Genomic DNA, 20,965 nt, shown 5'->3' on the forward strand with positions numbered 1-20,965 from the left:
TGCTGCTTACAAATTACTGTGCTTCATGCTGCTTTTGACTAGCAAATGTTGCGAAAAAGTCAAATTCCCTTCTCACTGAAGTATTTCTGTCTTCTCTAATATGGACTTGCTCAAGTTAAATGTCTCATTTGCAGTATCTTGCTTTAGTGCTGCCTTTCTAAGTATTTTTTTTTTTTGGTGTTTGACATACTCGGAATGAGACAGCTGAAAGCCCTCCTGCATGTGATCGTTTATGGATAGAGAACAGAAAGTCAGCACGCTTCAGTTTGCTAATATTGTTTGCACATGTTTTCGGGATGTATCTCTCTTCTACAGGTAAATCATATTTCTAATGTTATGGTGAACGTTTTATCTACTTCAAAAATACTCCACTGTGGTTAGCGTTAGATTTTTCTTTGGTCGTCGGTGGACTGTTGTGAAATGCGGTTGCTCAAGACCTGTTAGTAGAATAACATTTTAGATTGTAATACCAACGGGATAGATTTATACATCTGAAATGCATTTAACCTTTCTATCAACTATCTTTGTACTCAAGGGCTCATTTTTCACGCCTCATTTGCACATGCAGTTGCTGTGACGGAGTACGCCGTTGTGGTAGAAATCTGTGCAAGCAGCAGGCGTTCCGTCTACACCGGTTTTACACCTTTGGGCACCGTAACAGCTACGTAGGAATTTCATGACTAAGGGAAAAGAAATAAGTATGGCTTGGAAAATCTGTGCCTGACGTCTTAGGTCTCTCTAGCCTAAAATCATCATCTCTGACTCTGCCCTCTTTACCTTGTTATCGGTTTTCCACGCTTTCCTCTGCCGTCACGTTCTCTCCGTGAAGGCAGTGGTCTCTCTGTCCAGTATTTCACAGCCGTTCCTTATCACATCGATTAAATGATAGCTTTTGTGATCAGTCAGTAGAAGCAGGTCTTTTCCTGTCTTCCCTCAACAGGGCAATTTCTGGGATGTTTTATATCGCAGCTCTGGCACCCATCATCTCTCTCAAGCTCTTGTCCTCCAGGGCTTGGGTCTCAGTGTGAACGGCTCGCTGCACCTGAGACTATCTTGTCCCAAATAATTTATATTCCTTTTGATTTCTCTTGGAATTAAGTGACATCCTGGAACATCCCCTGGATTACACTGTAATGGTTGAATTTCCTAGCTAGGTTGCTTTGCCACGAGAGTTTTCAGTGACCTACAGTTGATCCAGCCGCTTCTCTAAACAGAGCAGCAGACAACATGAAAGTCATTAAAATGTATTTATGAATGAAATATGGACGTTTTTGCAAAATAACCACAGAGCATGTGACTGGGTTTTATTTAAGTACACAAGTGCTTTGCATGCACTGACAGCTGAAGTCATACAAAGAGTTAAAGCAGAACTTTTTCTGGGGCATTACTGCAAACAGTTATAAAGCCATTTCTCTGCAGCGCGTATTAGTAACAGATTACAGGGAGCAGTGTGGTCTGGGTATTTACAGTACAGAATGTGCTTTCCTTTTGCTGACACCTATGGAAAGGAAACTGTTGCACAGCAGCAGATGATCATTTCAGTGGATTTTCCTCCTTTCCTGCGCCCACCCCCTTTTTGGAGCCATAATGCGGGGGCTGTAAAGCCATCTCTACGTAACGTGCCAGAGAGAAATCCTGGGGCCTTTCGGGTGCTTTGGAATTGGCTTTTCGATGCCGGTGTTTTCCTCCTGTATGTTCTCTATTTTATTTCAAATTGCTTTTTGAACAGATCTATAATAAATAATGTAAGAGTATCAGGAAACAATGTGTGTAAGAAATGAGGATGACGTAAGAGATACAGTGCTCCACTCGACCGTGTTAGAGCGACCTGCAGATTTCCCTCGCTGAGGACTCTTGGCTCATTTGTAATACAAAGGAAAGTGCAAAGCTCTTCGTTTGTGCAAACTTGGAGTTTTGTGGCTGTAGGCTTCAAATCGTTTGTTTTACAGGAGCAAACTATACCCTATTCCTAGGACTACGTAACAGCTTCAGCATGTGTTCAAGTACCTCTCAGGATCAGGATCCTATTTGAGAGTAAGGTTGTAAATCCAGTGGTTGAAAAGATTATTTGATTTTACAGGGTATGGAAGGCAACTGATACCAAAAGGAAAATAAGAATTTTGAGAGACCCTTCAAGCATAATCACATATAGTACAGCTCTGGGTTGAGTTTTAATTGCACCATTGCACGTATAAATCTGAAAAGTGGAGAAGGGCTGAAGTTTTAGAGAATGTTAAATGTTCAGATTGTTCTGTTTTAATTCATGGGTTTTGAACCTTTGAATTTACTGCTTCAAGTGTTTTTTCTGCAGCCATGAGGATTATAAATTACTCTTAACATATGGTCAGTGCCCTCAACTGTTGATGCTTTAAGCAAAGTACAAACTGCTCTAAGGCTTAGGATACAGTGGTAGAAGCAGGTGGCAGTAGGACCTTGAAACAGCCGACAATGCACAACATTTCCTTCCCAGTTTTAAAACCAGGTGTCCAGACAAGTATTTCTTGTCGTACCTGAAACTGTCTTTTTGCTCCTGCTCTTTCGTGTATAACTAGGGTCCCAGTTCGCGTTCACCTGGTTCAAGCTGGCAGCAGGACTCAATCTGTATGAGCTTTATTTCAGCATACTCGGTTCAATTCACGAGTCAACGTTGTGTTTATTTAACAGTTTGGCAACTTAGCACCAAAGGCTGGAAAGTGCATAATGTGGCTCTTTAAATGACTTAATACTGGTAGTAACATTTTCAGAAGATTGTAATTTTGTATTGCATTTTTATTGGATTCTGATGAATTGTGAACTGAGCTTTAAAAGAGGGTCGGTGTTTTTTTTTTTTTTTTTTTTTTTAGAGGGCTTTATATGCCTTCCTACTTATCAGGCATATTGTGGAGCACTATCAGCGATAAAGCTTTTATCCAGTTTGGGCTCCAGAGCGCTGAATCCTTTTGTTGGTCGGTGTTGCACATCTCAAATGTAATAGTGCAGTTTCCACGGATAGAAGCGTAGATCAGGAAATTTCATAGACTACTGACATTTTTAAATACATAACCGTGCATATGTATGATGACTTAATTTTGTGTATAGCTGTTGAAATCACACCACCAGAGAGCTCTGGCATTTTTCTTAATGTCACTAAAACTTTCAGAGTTGGTTTCTTCACCTTGTGTGCATGACTGTGTGTCATCTGCATTTTCCTAAAAATACAGATTTATGCTAATTTTCACACCCTTTGTGTTTCTCTCTAATTACAGGTCACCTGTTTTACAAATTTGGAATCACCGAATCTGACTGGTACCGAATCAAGCAAAGCATAGACTCCAAATGCCGAACAGCTTGGCGGCGGAAGCAGCGAGGGCAGAGTCTTGCTGTGAAAAGCTTTTCAAGGCGAACACCTTCATCATCGTCTTACAGTGGTTCAGGTAAAAAAACCAAACACCTCCCTCCCAAACCACCAAAAAAACCAAACCAACCCCAACAGAAATGTAAAACTTGCGGTAATAATGCCATTGGTTTTTCAATATACCAAAAAATTCAGCAGGTGCAGCTTCATGCTATCATACGGTTTTTTTACCATATTCAGTTTTTTTGAGTAGAGGTTCTGCAACTGATGTTTGTAAGAGGAGTCAAGTGAATAAATCTTTCTCAGCATGTTCACACCATTTAGTAGGACCTGCTAAATTTTGTTCCTGAAGTATTTTTCTATGAAGAAATTAAATATGTTATAGGTGATTCTATATTTCCATATAGGTATGTAGGCATGAATAATAATAACATATGAAAAATACTGACCTATGAAGTGTTCTCATAGGACCTTTCTGGCTCATGCTTTTAATATAAAGCAGTGTTATGGGACATTTGTACATCATATATTAGAAACAGTGTTTTGGATGTGAGCCCAAAGAAAAGGAAGTAAGTTTATTTGCCTGCATAAAATTTTTGGTTGCATGTTAACACTAACCACTGTATCTCATGCAAAGAATGCCAAAATCTGCTTTCAATGGAAAATTTTATGTGCTGGAACTAGGAATCATGTCCAAAATTCTCAAATTAAAACAACTAATCAACGTAATGATAACCATAAGCCATACATGTTGATGGGATTTTTATTTTCAGTCTCTTAGCAATCAGTATTTTAGAATAAAAATGCAGTAGTAAGTGGATATTAAGGGCCTGTGCTTGTTAGACTGTACTCCTTGACTGTTGTTGAGATTTATTATTTAAAAATATTGATCTTTAATCTCCTGGTTTGGAGATTTGGGGAGACCAAGGGTAGAGATGTAAACCACAGACTCAGGCTCAGTGAATTCTTATCTTCAGAAGGAGATAAGATGATAAGTTTTGCTGGGTTATTTTTGTTGTGGTTGAGCTGTAAACTCGGGTTTTTCCCCCAGTTCCACTAACCTGATTGGTGAGTAAATTGCTCCGTGGGTACAAAGACACCTGGATTAACTCCTGGGATTATCTGAGCAGGCGGGGGTACTGGGGTACAGACACTTCTGCAAGAGCCACCTTGGTGTTTTGGGCTGTGTGCCCAAGGTAGCTCGTTCTGCTGGAGCGGAGCTGGCTGCCTTTGGTTTCCCCAGCAGTTGTTACGCCACCTGGGTCTCCCACTGTGCAGGGTATCTCATCTGCCAAGTCCCCTTGATAGCAAAGAGGTGTGTGCACGTCCTTAGAAAGATGTCTTTGGTCCTGAAGATGATGAAGGTTAGCTGAGGCACCTTAGCATGTCATTTGGCAGGACTGTGTGTATAGACTGTGCGGCCAAAAGTAGAGTACCGGCAATAACATTAACAGCTGCCTTTGGTAACGGTTTGTGAAAATGTTCCCATGGATTCAGGGTTTCTTTCGTTAATTTTCTTTCAAGTATTGCTCTCACTCAGAATGTCATTGGCATCGTTTTCTAGGAGGCTGTAAAGGTAACGGTATGTGAAAATGTTCCCATGGATTCGGGAGTCTTTTGTTAATTTTCTTTCAAGTATTGCTCTCACTCAGAATGTCATTGGCATCGTTTTCTAGGAGGCTGTAAAGATGTTAGATGAACTCACCAGTACGTTCACACCCACTGGGAAAAGGCTCTTAGAAAACCAGACCACTTCTCAGAATCAGGTGGTCCTTTGAAAAACTAATTTGTGTTCCACAATCAGGTGGGAGCAGTATTTCACCTGAAGAAAGAAGAGGAGGTATGAGAAAAAATGGGAGAGTGGATTGAGAGGCTGAATGAGCATATAAGGGAAAAGAAAAGATGCGAGGAAAAAACGTAGGTTCACACATGTTTAAGAGGGTAACTTTTGCATGATGAGGGGCTGTAATTCCACCGCTCTGTGCAGGTAACTTCATGAGCCGCTCAGACCTTGCCTTTGTGGTTTGACATCCCTGGAACCCCTCAGTGGAATTACAGCCTCATAATTCACAGGCATCTGTTCCGTATTAGACACACTGTCTAGTGGAGAGAGCAGGAATCGCAGGATGGAGAGGCAGTATTTCCCAGCTCTGAAGCAAAGAAGGTCTGTATTTCACAGTTCTGACAACATAGCTGTCAAATATGGCCTTTTAAAATGTTACTTACGAACCCAGACAGTTTTTATGGTAGCCTTTATTTCAGGGAGCAATTTAAGGTGAGCCTTGAACGGTTTGGAATTCAGCTACTTGAGAAACTGTCTCTCCCGCTATTGTTAGTTACAGCCATTAAAGATCAGCGGCGGGTGCTTTGTGTCAGGTCCCCACCCAGCTGTGGTTGCTGCTCTCCGCAGAATACCTGTGTTTGCTTTCACCGAGTAATGCGTTACTGCAAGTCAGTTCACATCTAACAGGCTTTCGAGTTGTTTATCTGTTGGGTGGAATATAGCAGCTGCTTCTCACAAGAGATGGAATGGAAAAAAAAAAAAGGGGGGGGCTCTTAAAAGATTGTGAGTGGCTCCCGTGTCGTGTTTCCACTGGGAAGGATGTGGGGGTATGCAGCGTGGTTTCTTGTATGATGTCCTCATGGGCCAGATCTGAGCTGTTCTGGGAAGCTCTGGCTCCACTCGGCATAAGACTGTGCAACTTCTGTCAAAAGAAGCTACAATGATTTAGTTTGATAAGGAAATTTGGTAGAGCATGGGTCAGTGACTGGTCAGGGCAGGTCACTGAGCACCTTCAGGTACGTGTGTCAGGTTCTCTGGTGGTTTAGACACCAGTGGTGTTGCACATGTGCGGCAGGAAAGCACTCTCACATGATGCCATGTGGGGGGACACATACTCCCCCCTTTTACCAGGTTAAATATGAGAAACCTAAGCTGTCTGTGGAAGTGCTTAAACCCACTGATTCTTTGCAACCTGGTCTAGTGGAGGGTGTCCCTGCCCATGGCAGGGGGGTTGGAACTTGATGATCTTTAAGGTCCTTTCCAACCCAAACCATTCTATGATTCTGTGATTCTATGATGATAATTTCCTAGGGAAGTTTTAGGGCTTACCTTACAAGATATTCCCATAGTCTTCAGAAAGCACTTCTTTAAAGATGCACTGTTGCCATCACCACATGCCTTGAGTAGAGGCATAGCATCACAGCGTCTGCCATGCAGCTGAGCTGTGCTCAAAACATCATTAAGCGGTTTCAATATGATTTCAATGTCCTGAGCGTGAATGAATGAACATCACGTTCCCTGTATCAACTTTTTCCACAGTTTGCTAAGGTTTTTCCACTTCTGAACTTTGTGATTGTAGTATTTCATATTAAAGTTGTGACCAAGAGGTGCAACAAAAAAAAAGGCTCAAATCTGAAACTGCTGTGTTTGCTTAGCTTGAAGTAATAGTTTTCATCAGCTATCTGTAGGAGATGATAATAGCAAAATAGCTGTTATGTTGTAGTATAATAATATATGTTTCAATCAGCAGAAATTTATTGGCACTTCCTTCAAGTGTTGCAAAGGAACACTGTTCTCTTGTGTGTTAGAGAATATTTTCTTAAATGCTGCTATGCTAGAAGAAGTCTAGAATAACTCAGTATTTTCTGTTTGGCAGTGAAAATTGTTGAACATCTCTGCATATCATTAAAAATAATATTTTTGTTAGTCCTGAAATAGTCTCAAATCAGCATGGGCAGTGCCCTGCTGGGCATCCTCCCCTGTGAATTAGTGGACTTGATTTTCCAGAGCTGCTTTTTAGCAGCAATTAATTTGCCTCATTAAAAAATGTGTGTGTGTATATATATATAGCAGCCTGAAACTAATCTGGCTGTGACCTGACTTTGATTTCTCTGGCTCTAGGGAGTTTTGAGGGTGCTTGATCACAGTTAACAGGTTGCCCAGCCAAGCTGCAGAGACCCCATCCCTGGAGACAGGCAAAATCCACCTGGACGCAGTCAGAAGCAACCGGTTCTGGTTGCCCATGCTTTGAGGGAAGGGCTTTGGATTAGTTATCTCCAGAGGTCACCTCCAACCTCATCTACTCTGTGATTTTGTGATTTTTGTGAGTTACTTCGCACATAATAAATAATTCAGAATTATTCGTTGTCTGAAGGGGATTGCTATTCTTGAGCTTCATTCTGATGTATTTGTTGGACATGTCAAAACGTTGAGGCTTTTTCTGCTTGTTGTGCATACAATCAAAGCCACATGCTGCATCAACTTTGAGTCGTGCAGTCAAAAATGGTAACAGATTTCCCCTCTGCTCGGTTTATCTTATGGAAAAATTAGCTATGCAAATGACACAGAAAAGCAGGAGGCTGAGCCCGTAGTCCTTATGTAGCCTCCCAAGTTTTTGGCGTTGTAAATCTGTGATAGTGTTCAAGTGTTAGGAGCTCGAGAGGAACTGGTCTGCAAACAAAAACATGACTAAGGAAGCTGGTAGGAAAACCGGAATGAAAATCTCTTCTCTGTCCTTCACCTCCAAAGATATTAATTGAGATTGTTCTACGTTTAATTGACTCTACAGCTTTACAGTAGCCACGAGATTTATGGGTTGCATAAACTTGTTGTAGCAGACATATTGAAGCAGAAGTTGGTTTTCCTTATTTTATTTCATCTGGCTCCTCTGTTTGAAGCTGTTGCCTTTTGTTGGAATCGAGGTATTCGTTGCGGTGGTTTGCTCTGCTCTTCTCAGAGCCAGCACTTCTGTCCTTAATGTGTGTTTTTCTCTTGGTTTTTTTCTGACAAGTGGAACACATGGCTGCCATGATAATTTAACCAGATCTTCTTTTTAAAAACGTTCGCAGTCTATGGAGGGAAGGCAGTAGGAAATGAGGTTTTGGGAGGAGGATTAATTGAAGAGTGCCTTCTCCCTTTCTTTTAATTTCTCTTAAGATTGTTAAAGCTGTTATCACAGTTTTCCATGTTGGAATTTTTAATTAGTTCTATGACTTTGGGATTTATATGTAGATTTAGGCTGAAGTGCTCAGCCTCTGCCGAGATGTCACATATCAAAATGAATGTGCTGCCAAATCTTCAAAGCTGTTCTGCAGAATTGGAGGCATTTAGCCCTGGATGAGTCAGGTTGAGATAATAGTTTACAGTATACAGTTTTATTTCTATTAATTGTTTAGTAGTGGTGGTTTTCCTGCTTTTTGTTTTTGAGGACTGCTTTGGTCTGTCTGCCCATTAAGCATTCCTTGCTAGGGCTGCACATCGAGGAAGCAAGGAAATCCATCCTCGTCTGTAAGCAGAAGTGTGAGGCTGGGAGGCCTGTATGCTGGGAAAACAATTGTGAATAGCAACATAAAAGGAGACTAAGCATGAATCTCCTCTGCTACAGGATCTGTACCTCCTGTATTTCCTTCCAAAACAAGAAGCCGGATGCTCGGCTGATAAATGTGAAGTAGAATAGGAAAGAATAAGAAAATGCCAAAGGTTTTGCCTTTGAAGTGAGGAATTTTAAAACTGATCTGAGTTGAGAATTAAACATACGTATTCCTGAAACAGTTAGAAATGACAGTTGTCTGACAAATCTAATCTTGCTTGGCAATGTCTGAGGAAGATTAGCTTTGAGAGGTGTGACAGGTGATTGCTTCGGTGGGGGTGATTTTGCCAACTCTTCATCATTGATCAGGCATTGGAACAGGCTGCCCAGGGCAGTGGTGGAGTCACCATCCCTGGAGGGGGTCAAGAAACGTGTCGATGTGGTGCTTCGGGACATGGGTTAGTGGGTTGGGTGGTGTGGGTTGGACTTGATGATCCTTGAAGTCTTTTCCAACCGTAGTGATTCTATGATTCGTCCGAGAAGACAGACTCATTTAGGCTAAGTTGTCTTTGACTCGTAATCACATGCAGTAAACAAATGAAAAATATAAAAGGTCCAATTTCAACTTGAGAGAAAGGCTTATTTCAGCAGTCCATTGTTGGTTTTTTTTCCCTCTGTATTCACACCTTGATAACCTGTGGAATGGTCAGTGCAGCATCTTCGATTTGGGAATGCCGCGGATAACGTGCCCAGCAGTCACGCTCCGTAAGCTCTTCGGTTCATGTCAGAGTGCCCCTTTGTCCCTATAACCAGTGCAATGGAAAGTTTCAAAGCAGAAGTTCAGCTGTATGGCTTCTCGATGCCAGGGATCTCTAATATATCAAAGTTGTAAATGTGAGGCTAGATAGTTTACATGATAGTGATTTATAACTGTTGACATATCCTCCATTCAAGCTGTGTGCTATTCACGTTTGTGTTTGTTTTTAATGGAGAATGTTTAAAAATGGATAAATATTACTTTTGTCTGGTCAGAGATTTAGAGGAGAAAAAACACTTATAAAAGATGTTTTGTTTTTAGACACTGTTGAATCCTCTTCTTTCTTCCTAAGAAGAAAAACCCCCACCAAAATCCAACAAAAAAAAAAAAGAAAGAAAAACCCAACTGTGGTTGTTGCAGTGAAGCCAAACTGAAATCTATTTATAAGTGACCGCGCGAGACGTACAGTATGATTGCATTCAGGCTGTGCCTCCTGTTCCCACCTCTGAAAAGCGTAATAATTTCTGGCATCTGTGAAGCAAAAAATGCTTTAGAAATACAGGCTTTTGGACTTTACGGTTAGAAATGTATTTCGATATGTGGTTATATACGTAATTATACATTTTTATCTGCTGCACCTCATATAGCAGTGATACTCTTATTGCGTAACTTAATCAGAAGGAAAATACTCCCTATAAATGCATCTTCATGTTTTCTCAGAAGTCCAGCACTGCAGTGTGTGTAATGGTAAGTGTTCTACTGCTAGAAGGTTATTAGATCTGTCAGCAAACACACGTCTTACCTCGCTTGTGGGAAGCGTGATGGAAAGACAGAATCGCAAGGGAATGGACTGGTGGTAGCCTGTAAGAAGCAAGATGAGTAGCAGCGGGCGTTCTTTGCCATTGAGTATCCTAACAAAACGCTATTTGTAAAATAAAATATACAGGAAATTAATTGCATGAAATATTATTAGGACTGAAGTAATGGAAATGAGAGAAGAAGTGAAAGACAAAGAGGCTTAGGTCAACGATCTTTCTAGAATATATTTTATGTTCAGTGACCGTGACAAAGCCACTGGCAAAGGAAACCATCACCTAGTGTCAGAATCTGAACAAATCACATTTTTATTTTGCTCGTGGTGCAGTTTCTTATGCTAGGTACAGGACTCCACTGCCAGTTGTGATTTGTTAATCCCATCTGGAATTCTGTAGAGCAAACTTGCATTGTACAACAGCGCAGGAAATACTGGAATTGGACAGTAACCAACAGGACTATATTTAAGAAATTATAAGTTTTCTGCAGTTAGTTACCAGTTAAATGTAAGGTATTAAAGATATATGTCCGATAGACAGCACAAACATGTTTTGTTTTGCTCGGTTAGTGCGTAAGTGTTCTGGTTGTAGTTATGTATTTGCAGATTGTTAACATAATTAGAGCTGTCTAGTTGAATTGTTAAGCAACTAAACTTTTCAACAAATAAGTAAATACTAGCTTAGTGGTTTTGAGTTAGTTTCCAGTTCCCACGTCTAGACTTAAAACTCAAAATTCTCTTCTTCCGCAAGCATTTGCAGACAGGATGAAAAAAACACAAATGGATGATTTTATTAAAGAACATTTCCATTAAAATATTTGTATGAGTGGATAAAGCACATTCTTGCAAAACAAAAAAATCTTTTTTCAATATAAATCTTAGAGTACTAAGTAGAGGTATTAACAGTTTATGAAACATGGCTTCCTGCTGTGTTGGTTCAAAACAACCAACCATCATTTAAAAAAATCAAAATGTATCAGCCACCAGTTGTCTCTGAGCAGGATGAAGCCCATCTAGTGCTTCTTTAAGCAATACATAAAATCTTGTAAGGCAATGATCTACAATGGAAGTAGAGTGACAATGTTTCTTAAATATTTTCATTCGAGTTTCCAGTACTTGGACAGCTTGAAAGCCCTGTAGTATTGAGTGTTCCTACGTGTTTGATGTTAATGTGTTTTACGTTACCTTGTAGCATAAAAGTCACTGTCGGAGCAATAAATAATTGAGAAAAATTGTAAAACACTTAATGCTTCAGAGCTGTAATTCAATGTGTTTTTGTGGCATAGCAAAAGAAAAATTATAAAATTGTTTACAGAAATACTGTATGTAAAAAGTATTTCTTCAAAAACATGATTCTGAAAGCCCTTTCTGACAGTCCTGTTCTCCAAGATGTCTCAAACTGAAAAGAGGATGCAAACTCGTACTGATGCTGAATGGTGTCTGGTGATACATTTACCTGCCAGTGGGGTCTCAGTCTGTGGAAGACCCATACATAGCGTTAGTCGCTGGTCCGTTGTATTCCATTTCCCCCTTTCTGTACAGAATTATTGCCATTTTTAGTCTCTCAGTATCACTGACACCACATGCATCAAAAAGTCGTGTTTCAAAAGAAAAAAGTATTTGAGTGCTTTTATGCTAAAAAAAAAAAATAAATTTTGCCTTTTGCCTCTTACAAGAATCCTTTCCCTGCAGCTGGAAATCCTACAAACGAATCTATGGTATGTCTGCTTCTAATGCAAGTTGTTATCCTCTTGAAATCATGCAGTGGTTGTCCTGATGGCTGTCACTGCTACCCACAGATGACACCTGGTGTCTTCTTTTTTTTTTGCTGGGGCATTTTCAGCAGGCTGGACTTTGCAGTGTGAGGTAGAGTTTAAATTCATCCAAGTCAAGAAATCAACCTGCCGTTTTGAGGTTAAAAAAAAATAAAATCCAGGCTTGTGTATCAGTATGAATTATAGATGATTGATTTTGCAAAACAATTGAGAGATATCCTTTATTTATATGATAGTTTCAATTTCCAGGATGGATTTTCAAAGGCATCCTCGTGGTGGTGGTCTACACAGGCTCACAGCTGCTTAGGAAATGTATGTGGTTTTGCTGTGATACGACTTTTACAGTTGTAGAATCTTTAATCTAGATTCAAAAGAAGGCTTTTAAACAAATGCTTTCTCAGAGATAAAATAGCCTTTGGTACTCCTTTGGAATTTGTAGCCAGTGGACAGGTGAGCAATGAACATGCATAAGAATATGAATGTATAGATGATCTCCATCTGCTCACGGACTGCATTGGTTTTCCACAGCTTAAGTATGCGTTGGTGCATGGCCACTGGTGCGAGATATACACATAATAAAGCTGGATTTTTGTCTTTTTCTTCCAGAGGGTTCGCAGAGTTCAGTTTCAGCTGCTAACGAGATGCAGCAGAACCAGCCGCAGGCGCTGCACTACGCACTAGCCAATGCTCAGCAGGTCCAGATCCACCAAATAGGAGAAGATGGACAAGTCCAAGTAGTATGTACTCAACTTTTTCCATTTAACCAATCTAGATTATTGCAAACTTTGCTTCAGTTGAAATGCAACTTTTTTATTTTAAAAAAGTGACCTATCATCCCTTAAGCATGATTTTCAGAAAATAAACGTTGAAGGCTTATGAAAAAAAATTAGTTATTTGGAAAAAAATCTTCATGCAGGTTTGCTCACGCAATTGTTGCAAATAAATGCACATTGATAACTGTGTATGGAATTGACTAGTCTCTCCCTTGCCATAGCAATAACAGCAGACCTGCTAATCCTGTGATTTACACCTCAGAGGTAGTTCTAGCTACGACTTTCCAAATGAGAATGCATTTCTTTATTTATTTATTTTCCTTTTTAAAGACTTGCATTCTCAGGCATTTTGGAACATCTGTTAGCTGAATCCTTTACATGTGTATTCACTTAAATACATGTATAGAAGTAAAAGTTATAAATATTGACATTTTTTAAGCCTGAGACTCCTACCATAACTCAGGCCATGATTATTTTTATATATGGTTTTAGTGTACTGGAAAAAAACCTCACCTTTGCGTTAGTTCCTGTGCGCCACAGTTTGACTACAAGGATTGTTTTAAATTCAGGTTTTTTTTAAAAATAGAAGAAAACCTTGAAATAATGGATTGTGTGGCATTTCTCACATGCAGCATTCAGAAATAGTGAATTATATCTGCACACTCATTCTTTAGTGGTAGAAAACTGAGAAGCTAATGTGTGAAACCTGTCTGCCGCTAGTTTTCAACAGCTTCAGGCTTTTATGCACAGTCATATAAGACTGACATTTTTCCCCTGATGGTATTAGTGTTCTGAAGGCACACACAAATCTGGGTATGGGCCAGCACTCAGAAAAAAACGTGCACGGGCTCGTATGCACCCATTCTGCGTGCTGATCGCATAAGCCCACATTCCTTAGAGACCAGGCTGAAGAAACAGGTGGAAACAGGCAAATAACCAACATGATAAACTGTAGTACCCAGTGGTGTGACTGTTGCACAGGTTTTAGTCAGTGCCATTGCGAAGAAGAGGATAATGAAGAATCTTTATTCCTGGTATTGATAGTATTCTCTCCCCAAGTAGGAGAGGCAGCGCCGGGAGAAGCACCTCTGCCCAATTGAATAATTGACACGGGAAGGCTCAAAACTCTCTCTCGACACAGGGAATACTCGAGTCTGGTCACGTAGAGCTGCAGATTGTCAGCGTGGGAAGGGAGAAGTTGCTCAGAAGCGTGATGAAGAAAAAATGGCTAGGAAGGGCAGATGTTCTTGGAATGTTATCAGAAAAGACATGGCTGTAACGTTTGCTGAAGCGTTACTGGAGCAGCAGTAGAAGAATCAGAGGGGAAGTGTCGTGGACATTGGGGAGAATTTCAAGGTGTGTGGCACAGTATAGAAGGCATCTGACAGAGCTGTACGCATTCCTTGAGAGGAGGACTTTAATATTAGCCTGAATATTTTTTAAGGAGTGCATGGAAGTGGAAGGGGTTTGAGATGAAAGTGATGGAGAGGAAGTCCAGCCAGCAACTGTGAGAGTTGTGGAGAGGAAACTGCACCAGGGAGCACGTTTTTCCAAAGTGAAGAAGGTTGCTTATAAAGTCTGAGAAGAGGAAAAGCTGGAGTGTGGATGTGAGGGATGCTAGGAACCAGTAGCTGTGGGATGCAGATAGGGCTGGAAAGTCCAGGTCACCCCTTTTGTTTTCCATATGGCTTAAATGGAAGTTGAGGAGATAAATCTGGAGAGTGAGTGCTTCGTGGAACTGGCCCCTAAAGGCTTTGAGTTACTATTCTCAAACTTGGAAGAGGACTAAACAGAAGTTCAATAAATTAACTTGCAAACTTTTTTTTCTCTCCTGTCAATTGGGAGCATCCTCAGTGAAGCCGTGCTCTTTCTGCAGGAACTGCACTTTTGCCATAATTTTACAGTATTATCTTATGAATTTCTTTGTCTCTTGGTTTCCCTATCTATTTCAACAAGCACATCTTCTTGACTGCTGTTCAGATCTTTTTATGAGATGTAATTGATGACTGAAAAGTGTTTTTCGAGTTTTGAAAGACAATGTAGCAGGCACAATGCTATGAGATGCACGGCTGTGATAGGCAAAGCAGCTATGTTTGCAGATGTAAGTATGAAAGTTCACCTCATTAAAAGATCTGGACCTGTCAACTATCCTTTAAATTGATTGTGGAATCTGGGAAAAATCCACTGCGACCCACAACAGTCATTAGTAAGGTAGTAGTTATTTATACTGTGTATATATTTTTTAAAAAAAATCAGTATTGAATTGAATTTGTGAACAAACTGCAAGGACTGTCGGTGCTGGCCAGCTATGTACCTGCGAAAGATGAGTGAGCAGTTCTTTTTTGGAATGCTGCATGATAACAAAGGTGAATAAAGTCACCTTCTGTCCCCTCCCTTTGGTCAGAAAGGTTTGCTTATATTTGAAAACCCTATAAATGGATCTTTTAAATGTTCAGTGCTTTTTCCTGGGAGCCCTGAGAGCTTGATGTTAAGGAGGGAAAGTGATTCTAATCTCAACGTGGGCTGGGCTGTGCTCTAATTTTATATACAGTCCCTATTGTCAGAAGGATACTTTCAGTATGTTTTTTCTCCCTATAAATAGACAGTTTCCTTCCAAAGGAAATGAAACTGTTTGAAATAGAGGGATCTGTGTTTCTTTGAAAATCACATGCAATTGTTCTTGTGTTATAAAATAGGAAGAGCCTTTGACAGAATTCCAAATGATTATCTTTAATCTCTGGCTCATGCAGGCATATTAAAATGAACACAAAGCCTTATAAACCCTGAAGTAGGTTATTTAGAATCCAATCTCCCTTCAGGTAAATCACAGTAGCAAAGACTTCGCTGGGCTAGTCAGGATGCGCGAGGAATTGCGTCCACCCTCTTATCCCTGTTTTGATCAAATGCTAGGCTTGAAGTGGGGGGTATGGTCAGCAATACAAAGTATTACCATTATGAAAGCTGCTTGGGCAGATTCCCTGCTACCATAAACCAGCGTACCTGCAGTCATATTGATGCCTTCACGCCAGTTTATAGCAGCTTGGGATATAGCTGTTAGCAGGGTGGCTCACCAGAACTGCGTGAATGTACAAAGATCTAAGGATACTTAGAGATACCTTTTAAAACCTCACTCTTAGTCTCGGTGTCTCTGGTTTTAGAACTGAATTTCTAAGGTCTTTAAATTAAATTAATGTTTCAGGCACAATGCTCATCTACCAAAGCAAGTTAGCCCCGCTCTTTGTGTGTCAGTCAAAAATGCAGACACTTTGTCTACAGAGAAATGCACTACGTAATGGTATTTATTATTGTGCCTATTTTCTTTCCTCTTATGCAAAAATGAACCCTTATTTCTTTCAAAGTCACTCTGCTTATACTTTGCATAAAAAGATGGAGAAATGTGGATGCACTTTATTTTTTTTAAAGCTGTCTTTAATGGTTCTCCCTGAGGAAGCATTTTGCTTCCATACGTTAAGCTGTATTGGATCACGTTAAGCTGTATTGAATCCAAGGTAATAGCTGCTTCTTCTAGTTACAATTTTCTTCTGATGCTCCTTGGTGTTTTCTTTGTTGCGGATCCCACAGGGCCATCTCCACATAGCCCAGGTTCCTCAAGGCGAGCAAGTCCAAATCACGCAGGACAGCGAGGTGAGCCAAAAGTTCGGGTGCCTGTGGAGCAGATGTTGGCCAGACCATAATGCCCTGATTCTAAACCCGTACCTCTGAGATCTGCTACGATACAATACAGAGACCAGTGCGGGTAGAACTGAGAGCATGTGTGGTGTTTTGATTTTTTTTTTTCCCTTCCCTTGACCAGCCAAGCCAGCTCTCTGTGCGTGTTACACTAACGATTGTTGTATATGGCTGATGGCCTTCATGGAAAATTTAATTCTTACAGAGTGTTACAGGAAACCAGCTTAGGTGGTTGCACTGCCATGGAGAAATGAAATTATTTGAGTTAGGTTTATGAGCTAAATGTGTTCAGAGTACTCAGTGTCTTTAATTGTGGGAACTGTTGAACAGGAGTTGGAGAAACCTTCAGACAGCATCTAGTAAAGATTTATTGCAGCAAGAAGTGACCTTACCTCTGTTACTGGTCGAGTAATCTGGCACTGCAGTATTTGCCCTTGATAATTTTTTCCGTAAAAACAGTACAGTAGAATGGAAATGGATAAACCCAGTACTGAACCCTCTGATTTTGACTTTCCCCCCCGCACTCAGGCAGAACAGCCATTAACGCCAGCCGAGTTTACCCGAGTGAGAGTGCTATTGGTGGTTATTTAAGAACATATAGAGACTCCCAACTGCTGTTAGGAGTTCTTGTGCACTTGTTTTGCATGGAGAAGGAAAAGAAAATCATGTTAAACATAAATGCAGACTACAGTTTTAATCTGTGTGATTTCCCTGTGGAGTTTTTTTACTCAAGTGTATCTGCTTGTGGGTTAGTTTAATCCATTTCCAAAGTACCCTAAATCACATCTCATAAAACCACTTTGGTGTGGAGGAATACTGTTAACACAGGGAGCTATTGTAGAATAAATATTATTGTAGATATTATATAAATATTACAGTTAAAGGCAGTCTCCTTTGAAGAGCTTGTCAGACCTAGAGAGAAATAAGAAAGGATCAAAATGTTCTGGGTCTAAAGGAACGGATAGTGTGCAACAATAAAACTGAAGCTGGTCTTGGGTAAAGAGCCACTGGAAAAATTATGATTCAGCAAATACTAGTTGTAATTGATCCTGAGCTTCAAGCACACCCCGGTGTCCATTGGCTTCCTCTGAAGTTCCCGTTTGTAAGACTTTTAAGGACTGCAGTTGTCCGTGACAGATGAAAACATCTGGTTTTAAATTTATTACAATGTACATAGCTTCAAATAAGAGGAAGTGCTGCCAGAAAGAGAAAATGCAGAAAACATGCAAATCAAAGAATTGGTATTTTTTCCTCAAAGAAATGTGCTATTTCACTGCAGCTCTCTGTGTGGGGGAAGCTGTTTTTTCTCAGTCTACGTGTACTTTTGAAAAGACATCTCTGAGCGTATGAATAGAAACTTTGTTTTGTAAAGATACTACTTTCCTTTTTAGACTTTGTTGCTACCATTTCCTTTGAAATACTTTACATTATTGAGGATTTTTTGTAAGAGACATAATTCCTGTAATGGAACTACGTTGGTCTTTATTGAATTTTGATAAAATAAAAAAAATAATCTGTTAGCCCAGGCAGTAACTGTATAACAGCAAACAGTAAAAATTTTACATGGCTAATTCTAGTTTAGGAAAGGTTTGACTTAAATTTGTAGTTTTATGTAAGTAAGGAAAAACAAAGATCTCACCTCAAAAGCCATATAAACAAACTTTGCATAAAAATACTGTACGTTAACTTCCAAAAAGCAAAGCATGCTGGTGCTGAAACACCTCCTAACTTTTTCATCTGTTTATCCTCTGTGGTCAAAGTGCTGACCATCGAATTGTAGCTGGATTGCCAAAGTAACCCTCAGCAGAATTTCCTAAATTAATAGATCTCCTTAATATTGAAGTTGTTTCATAATGAGATGAGAAACAGACCTTTTTCAGGATGGAGCAACTCTTTCAATTCCAAAGTTGTGTTTAATGTCAGTGCTCTTATCTTCCAGGGAAACCTGCAGATACATCAAGTTCACGTGGGTCAGGATGGGCAGGTAGGAACAGAACTGAGTTTTAAGCAGCATTTTACTTTGCTCTTTAAAATGAATGTTGCAGTTGGGATGATCTCACATTATCAGTGTCCGTTTCAAAGAGCAAAATCTGTTCTGGTCTTTCTCTTTAAATAAACAACTTGCAAAATGATAAAATGTAAGCTAAGTATTTTGTCTGTGGATTCAAAGTATTTGACCGAGCTTATTTCACTACTCCGGGAAGATCTTTTCTCCCTGTGTTTTATACCTGCTTGTATTTGGCCTCTGACTCGTACGTTCGCTAACCGGACAGATCATATTGTGTACGGTATGTTCCCTTCTCTGTTATCGGCTGTCACTGTGGCCAGATGTGGACTGCACTCCACGAAACCTAAGAACATTTATTGCCGAGGTTTAAGCAGCTATTTTTTCATTATATGGCTGTCTTGGGAGAAGCAGATCTTTCACATCTGCTTTTGTTCTTTTTGATAAGATGGCTTTATTAGGTGCTTATGCATACATGAGGTAAGAAAAAGAAGCTTTTACTTTGAGTGATGAGTCAATAAGTGATTAAATTAGCAGAATTTCCATGTCAGGTGTCAGCAAAATTGCTAACATTTGATCTCAGACACTTTACTGAATGCTGAGCTATATTAAAATATCCACAGCACAAAAATATTCCTGTAAGAAGCTTTCTAGCCACGCCACTTGAATAAATGTGTTATGAATTTTTTTTTGTTCCTGTTGAATATTAATAAGTTGTGAGACATATGGCTGGAAGTTGAACACTGCCCTGGACTGAAAAGGCTCACGTCGTGGAGGTTCTTAAAGCCCTTGAGAAGGTACCAGTGCTCTGAACTTCTGACCACATACAGTATATGTGTGGGGAAATGATCTCACTTGTGTTCAAAAATGACAATAAACACTTAAGTGTTCTTTATGGAGACTTTAATCAGAAGTACCTTCACAGAAGTGAGACTAGGAAAGGTGATTTTTGGAGACACGTCAGAACCTTTATTTCAGTAATTACTGTTATTTTTCCCTTTGTGAAATGCTGCTGTCCCAATCACATCATCTTAAGAGACTAATAATGGTGGTGTTATGTCTCTCTGAGAGTGGCATGTAGATTAAGTTATGCTTTTTAAAAATTATACCCTAGTACCATTATTTTTCCCCTTGGAATATCTATCCATAACAAGTATTCCACAAATTGCATCTCTCTTTCTTAAATAGAACCAAAGACTGTAGTTTAAAGCATTGGTGTGAGTTCATGCTGGTTTTAAGGGAAGTGCTGGGGTGACCCTATTTCCTGAAACCCCCAATGACAGGCAGGGAGAGCTGAGTCCTTTCATACATCACCCAGCCGTGGGATGGGTGGGATCGTCTTGGGTCTGGCTGAGTGGTTGTGGCTGTACATGTGTATGCAGGAAATCAGTTCAGCATCCAGTTTTTTTTTTTTTTTTTAACTAACTGCAACTAAGTGGTGCAAAAGAGTAACTGCCTTCTCTTGGGAGCCAACAGCCAGGCGTTGTCACCCTTCAGCTGGCATCTGTGCGGACTCACAGGGACCCGCCAGCTCCTCCAAGAGCATCTGCTGCTTTACCATGTTCCAGTGGACTGAAAAAATAGGAGCAAGCAAATATTTAGGGGACTTTTATCTCCTTTCAGCGTTAGCTATTGAAACCTTCCCCAGCAGTTCACGTGGGGCTGTTTTGCTCTGCAGCGGATGAGCAGCACTCACATGATCCCTTGCAAACAGCTCTGCGGGTGTGTTATTCCAGGGGGTAGAGGAGAGGTCTGTGGCCCGACTGGTTTCTGCTCATCAGCTGATCTGTGTTAAGTGACCGTTTTTTCAGCTATTAGCTGATAAAAATCGCAAAGGAAAATGAGTTAAACGAAAACGTGTTAGTGATTTAAGAATGGAAGTTGAAAGTAATACATTTTCCTTGGCACGTGTAGTGGGATAAGAGCACAAAAACCTGTCATACGATACGGTTCAGTGGTAGTGTAAGTCATAACAATCCAGTAGCTTGCAATCATCTGTACAAGACCTGTGATCAAAGAGACTTCTGTACTTTTCCCACCTGTCCGTTACTTTGCAGGAGAGGGGCTTTTTCCTCTTGTGTTTTGTACGCTAGTCCGTGCTGCCAAGCAACAGTCAAGAATTTTGATAATAAGGGAAGTGAATAACGTGGCACTTGGAGACTTCAATTATCAAATATCCTTAGTGGACTAATATATACTTATTAATGGGATTAGATCTTAGCTTGCCTGCTAAATATTCCCTTTGAAAATTCATCTCATGCTGCTGTTTCCCTGTGTTATCATACGCTTACCATATGTCCCCAGGTACTCTCTCTGCTCAGAGGAGGTTTAGTACTGCCACCTGATGCAGGCTTTCACTCTGAACCACAACTCAAAGGTTTACAAGAAGCTGGGACTGCAAAGCATAGAGTTGTTAACTTCATATGAAATGGTATAAATCTGCTGTGAAACTTTATCAGTAAAATTTCCAAAGTGATAGATATGTTTTAAGCTTGATAATGCTAGTCA

General features: G+C 40.2%; 1 protein-coding gene across 1 annotated transcript in view; it reads left to right on the top strand.

Annotated features, from left to right (window-relative positions):
• The window catches only part of LOC104461228 (protein BANP), a gene marked incomplete at both ends in the record, with an annotated part of 32,223 nt that extends 13,787 nt beyond the window's left edge, over window positions 1-18,436 (top strand). Inside the window, 4 exons of the mRNA XM_010072738.1 lie at window positions 3,246-3,413; window positions 12,596-12,726; window positions 16,345-16,407; window positions 18,392-18,436. Of these exons, the coding sequence (XP_010071040.1) occupies window positions 3,246-3,413; window positions 12,596-12,726; window positions 16,345-16,407; window positions 18,392-18,436 (407 nt within the window). The remainder of the gene's footprint in view (window positions 1-3,245; window positions 3,414-12,595; window positions 12,727-16,344; window positions 16,408-18,391) is intronic.
• Between the last annotated feature and the right edge of the window lie 2,529 nt (window positions 18,437-20,965).

The sequence above is a fragment of the Pterocles gutturalis genome, unplaced genomic scaffold (assembly GCF_000699245.1).
Source record: "Pterocles gutturalis isolate BGI_N339 unplaced genomic scaffold, ASM69924v1 scaffold20901, whole genome shotgun sequence".
Taxonomy (NCBI): domain Eukaryota; kingdom Metazoa; phylum Chordata; class Aves; order Pterocliformes; family Pteroclidae; genus Pterocles; species Pterocles gutturalis.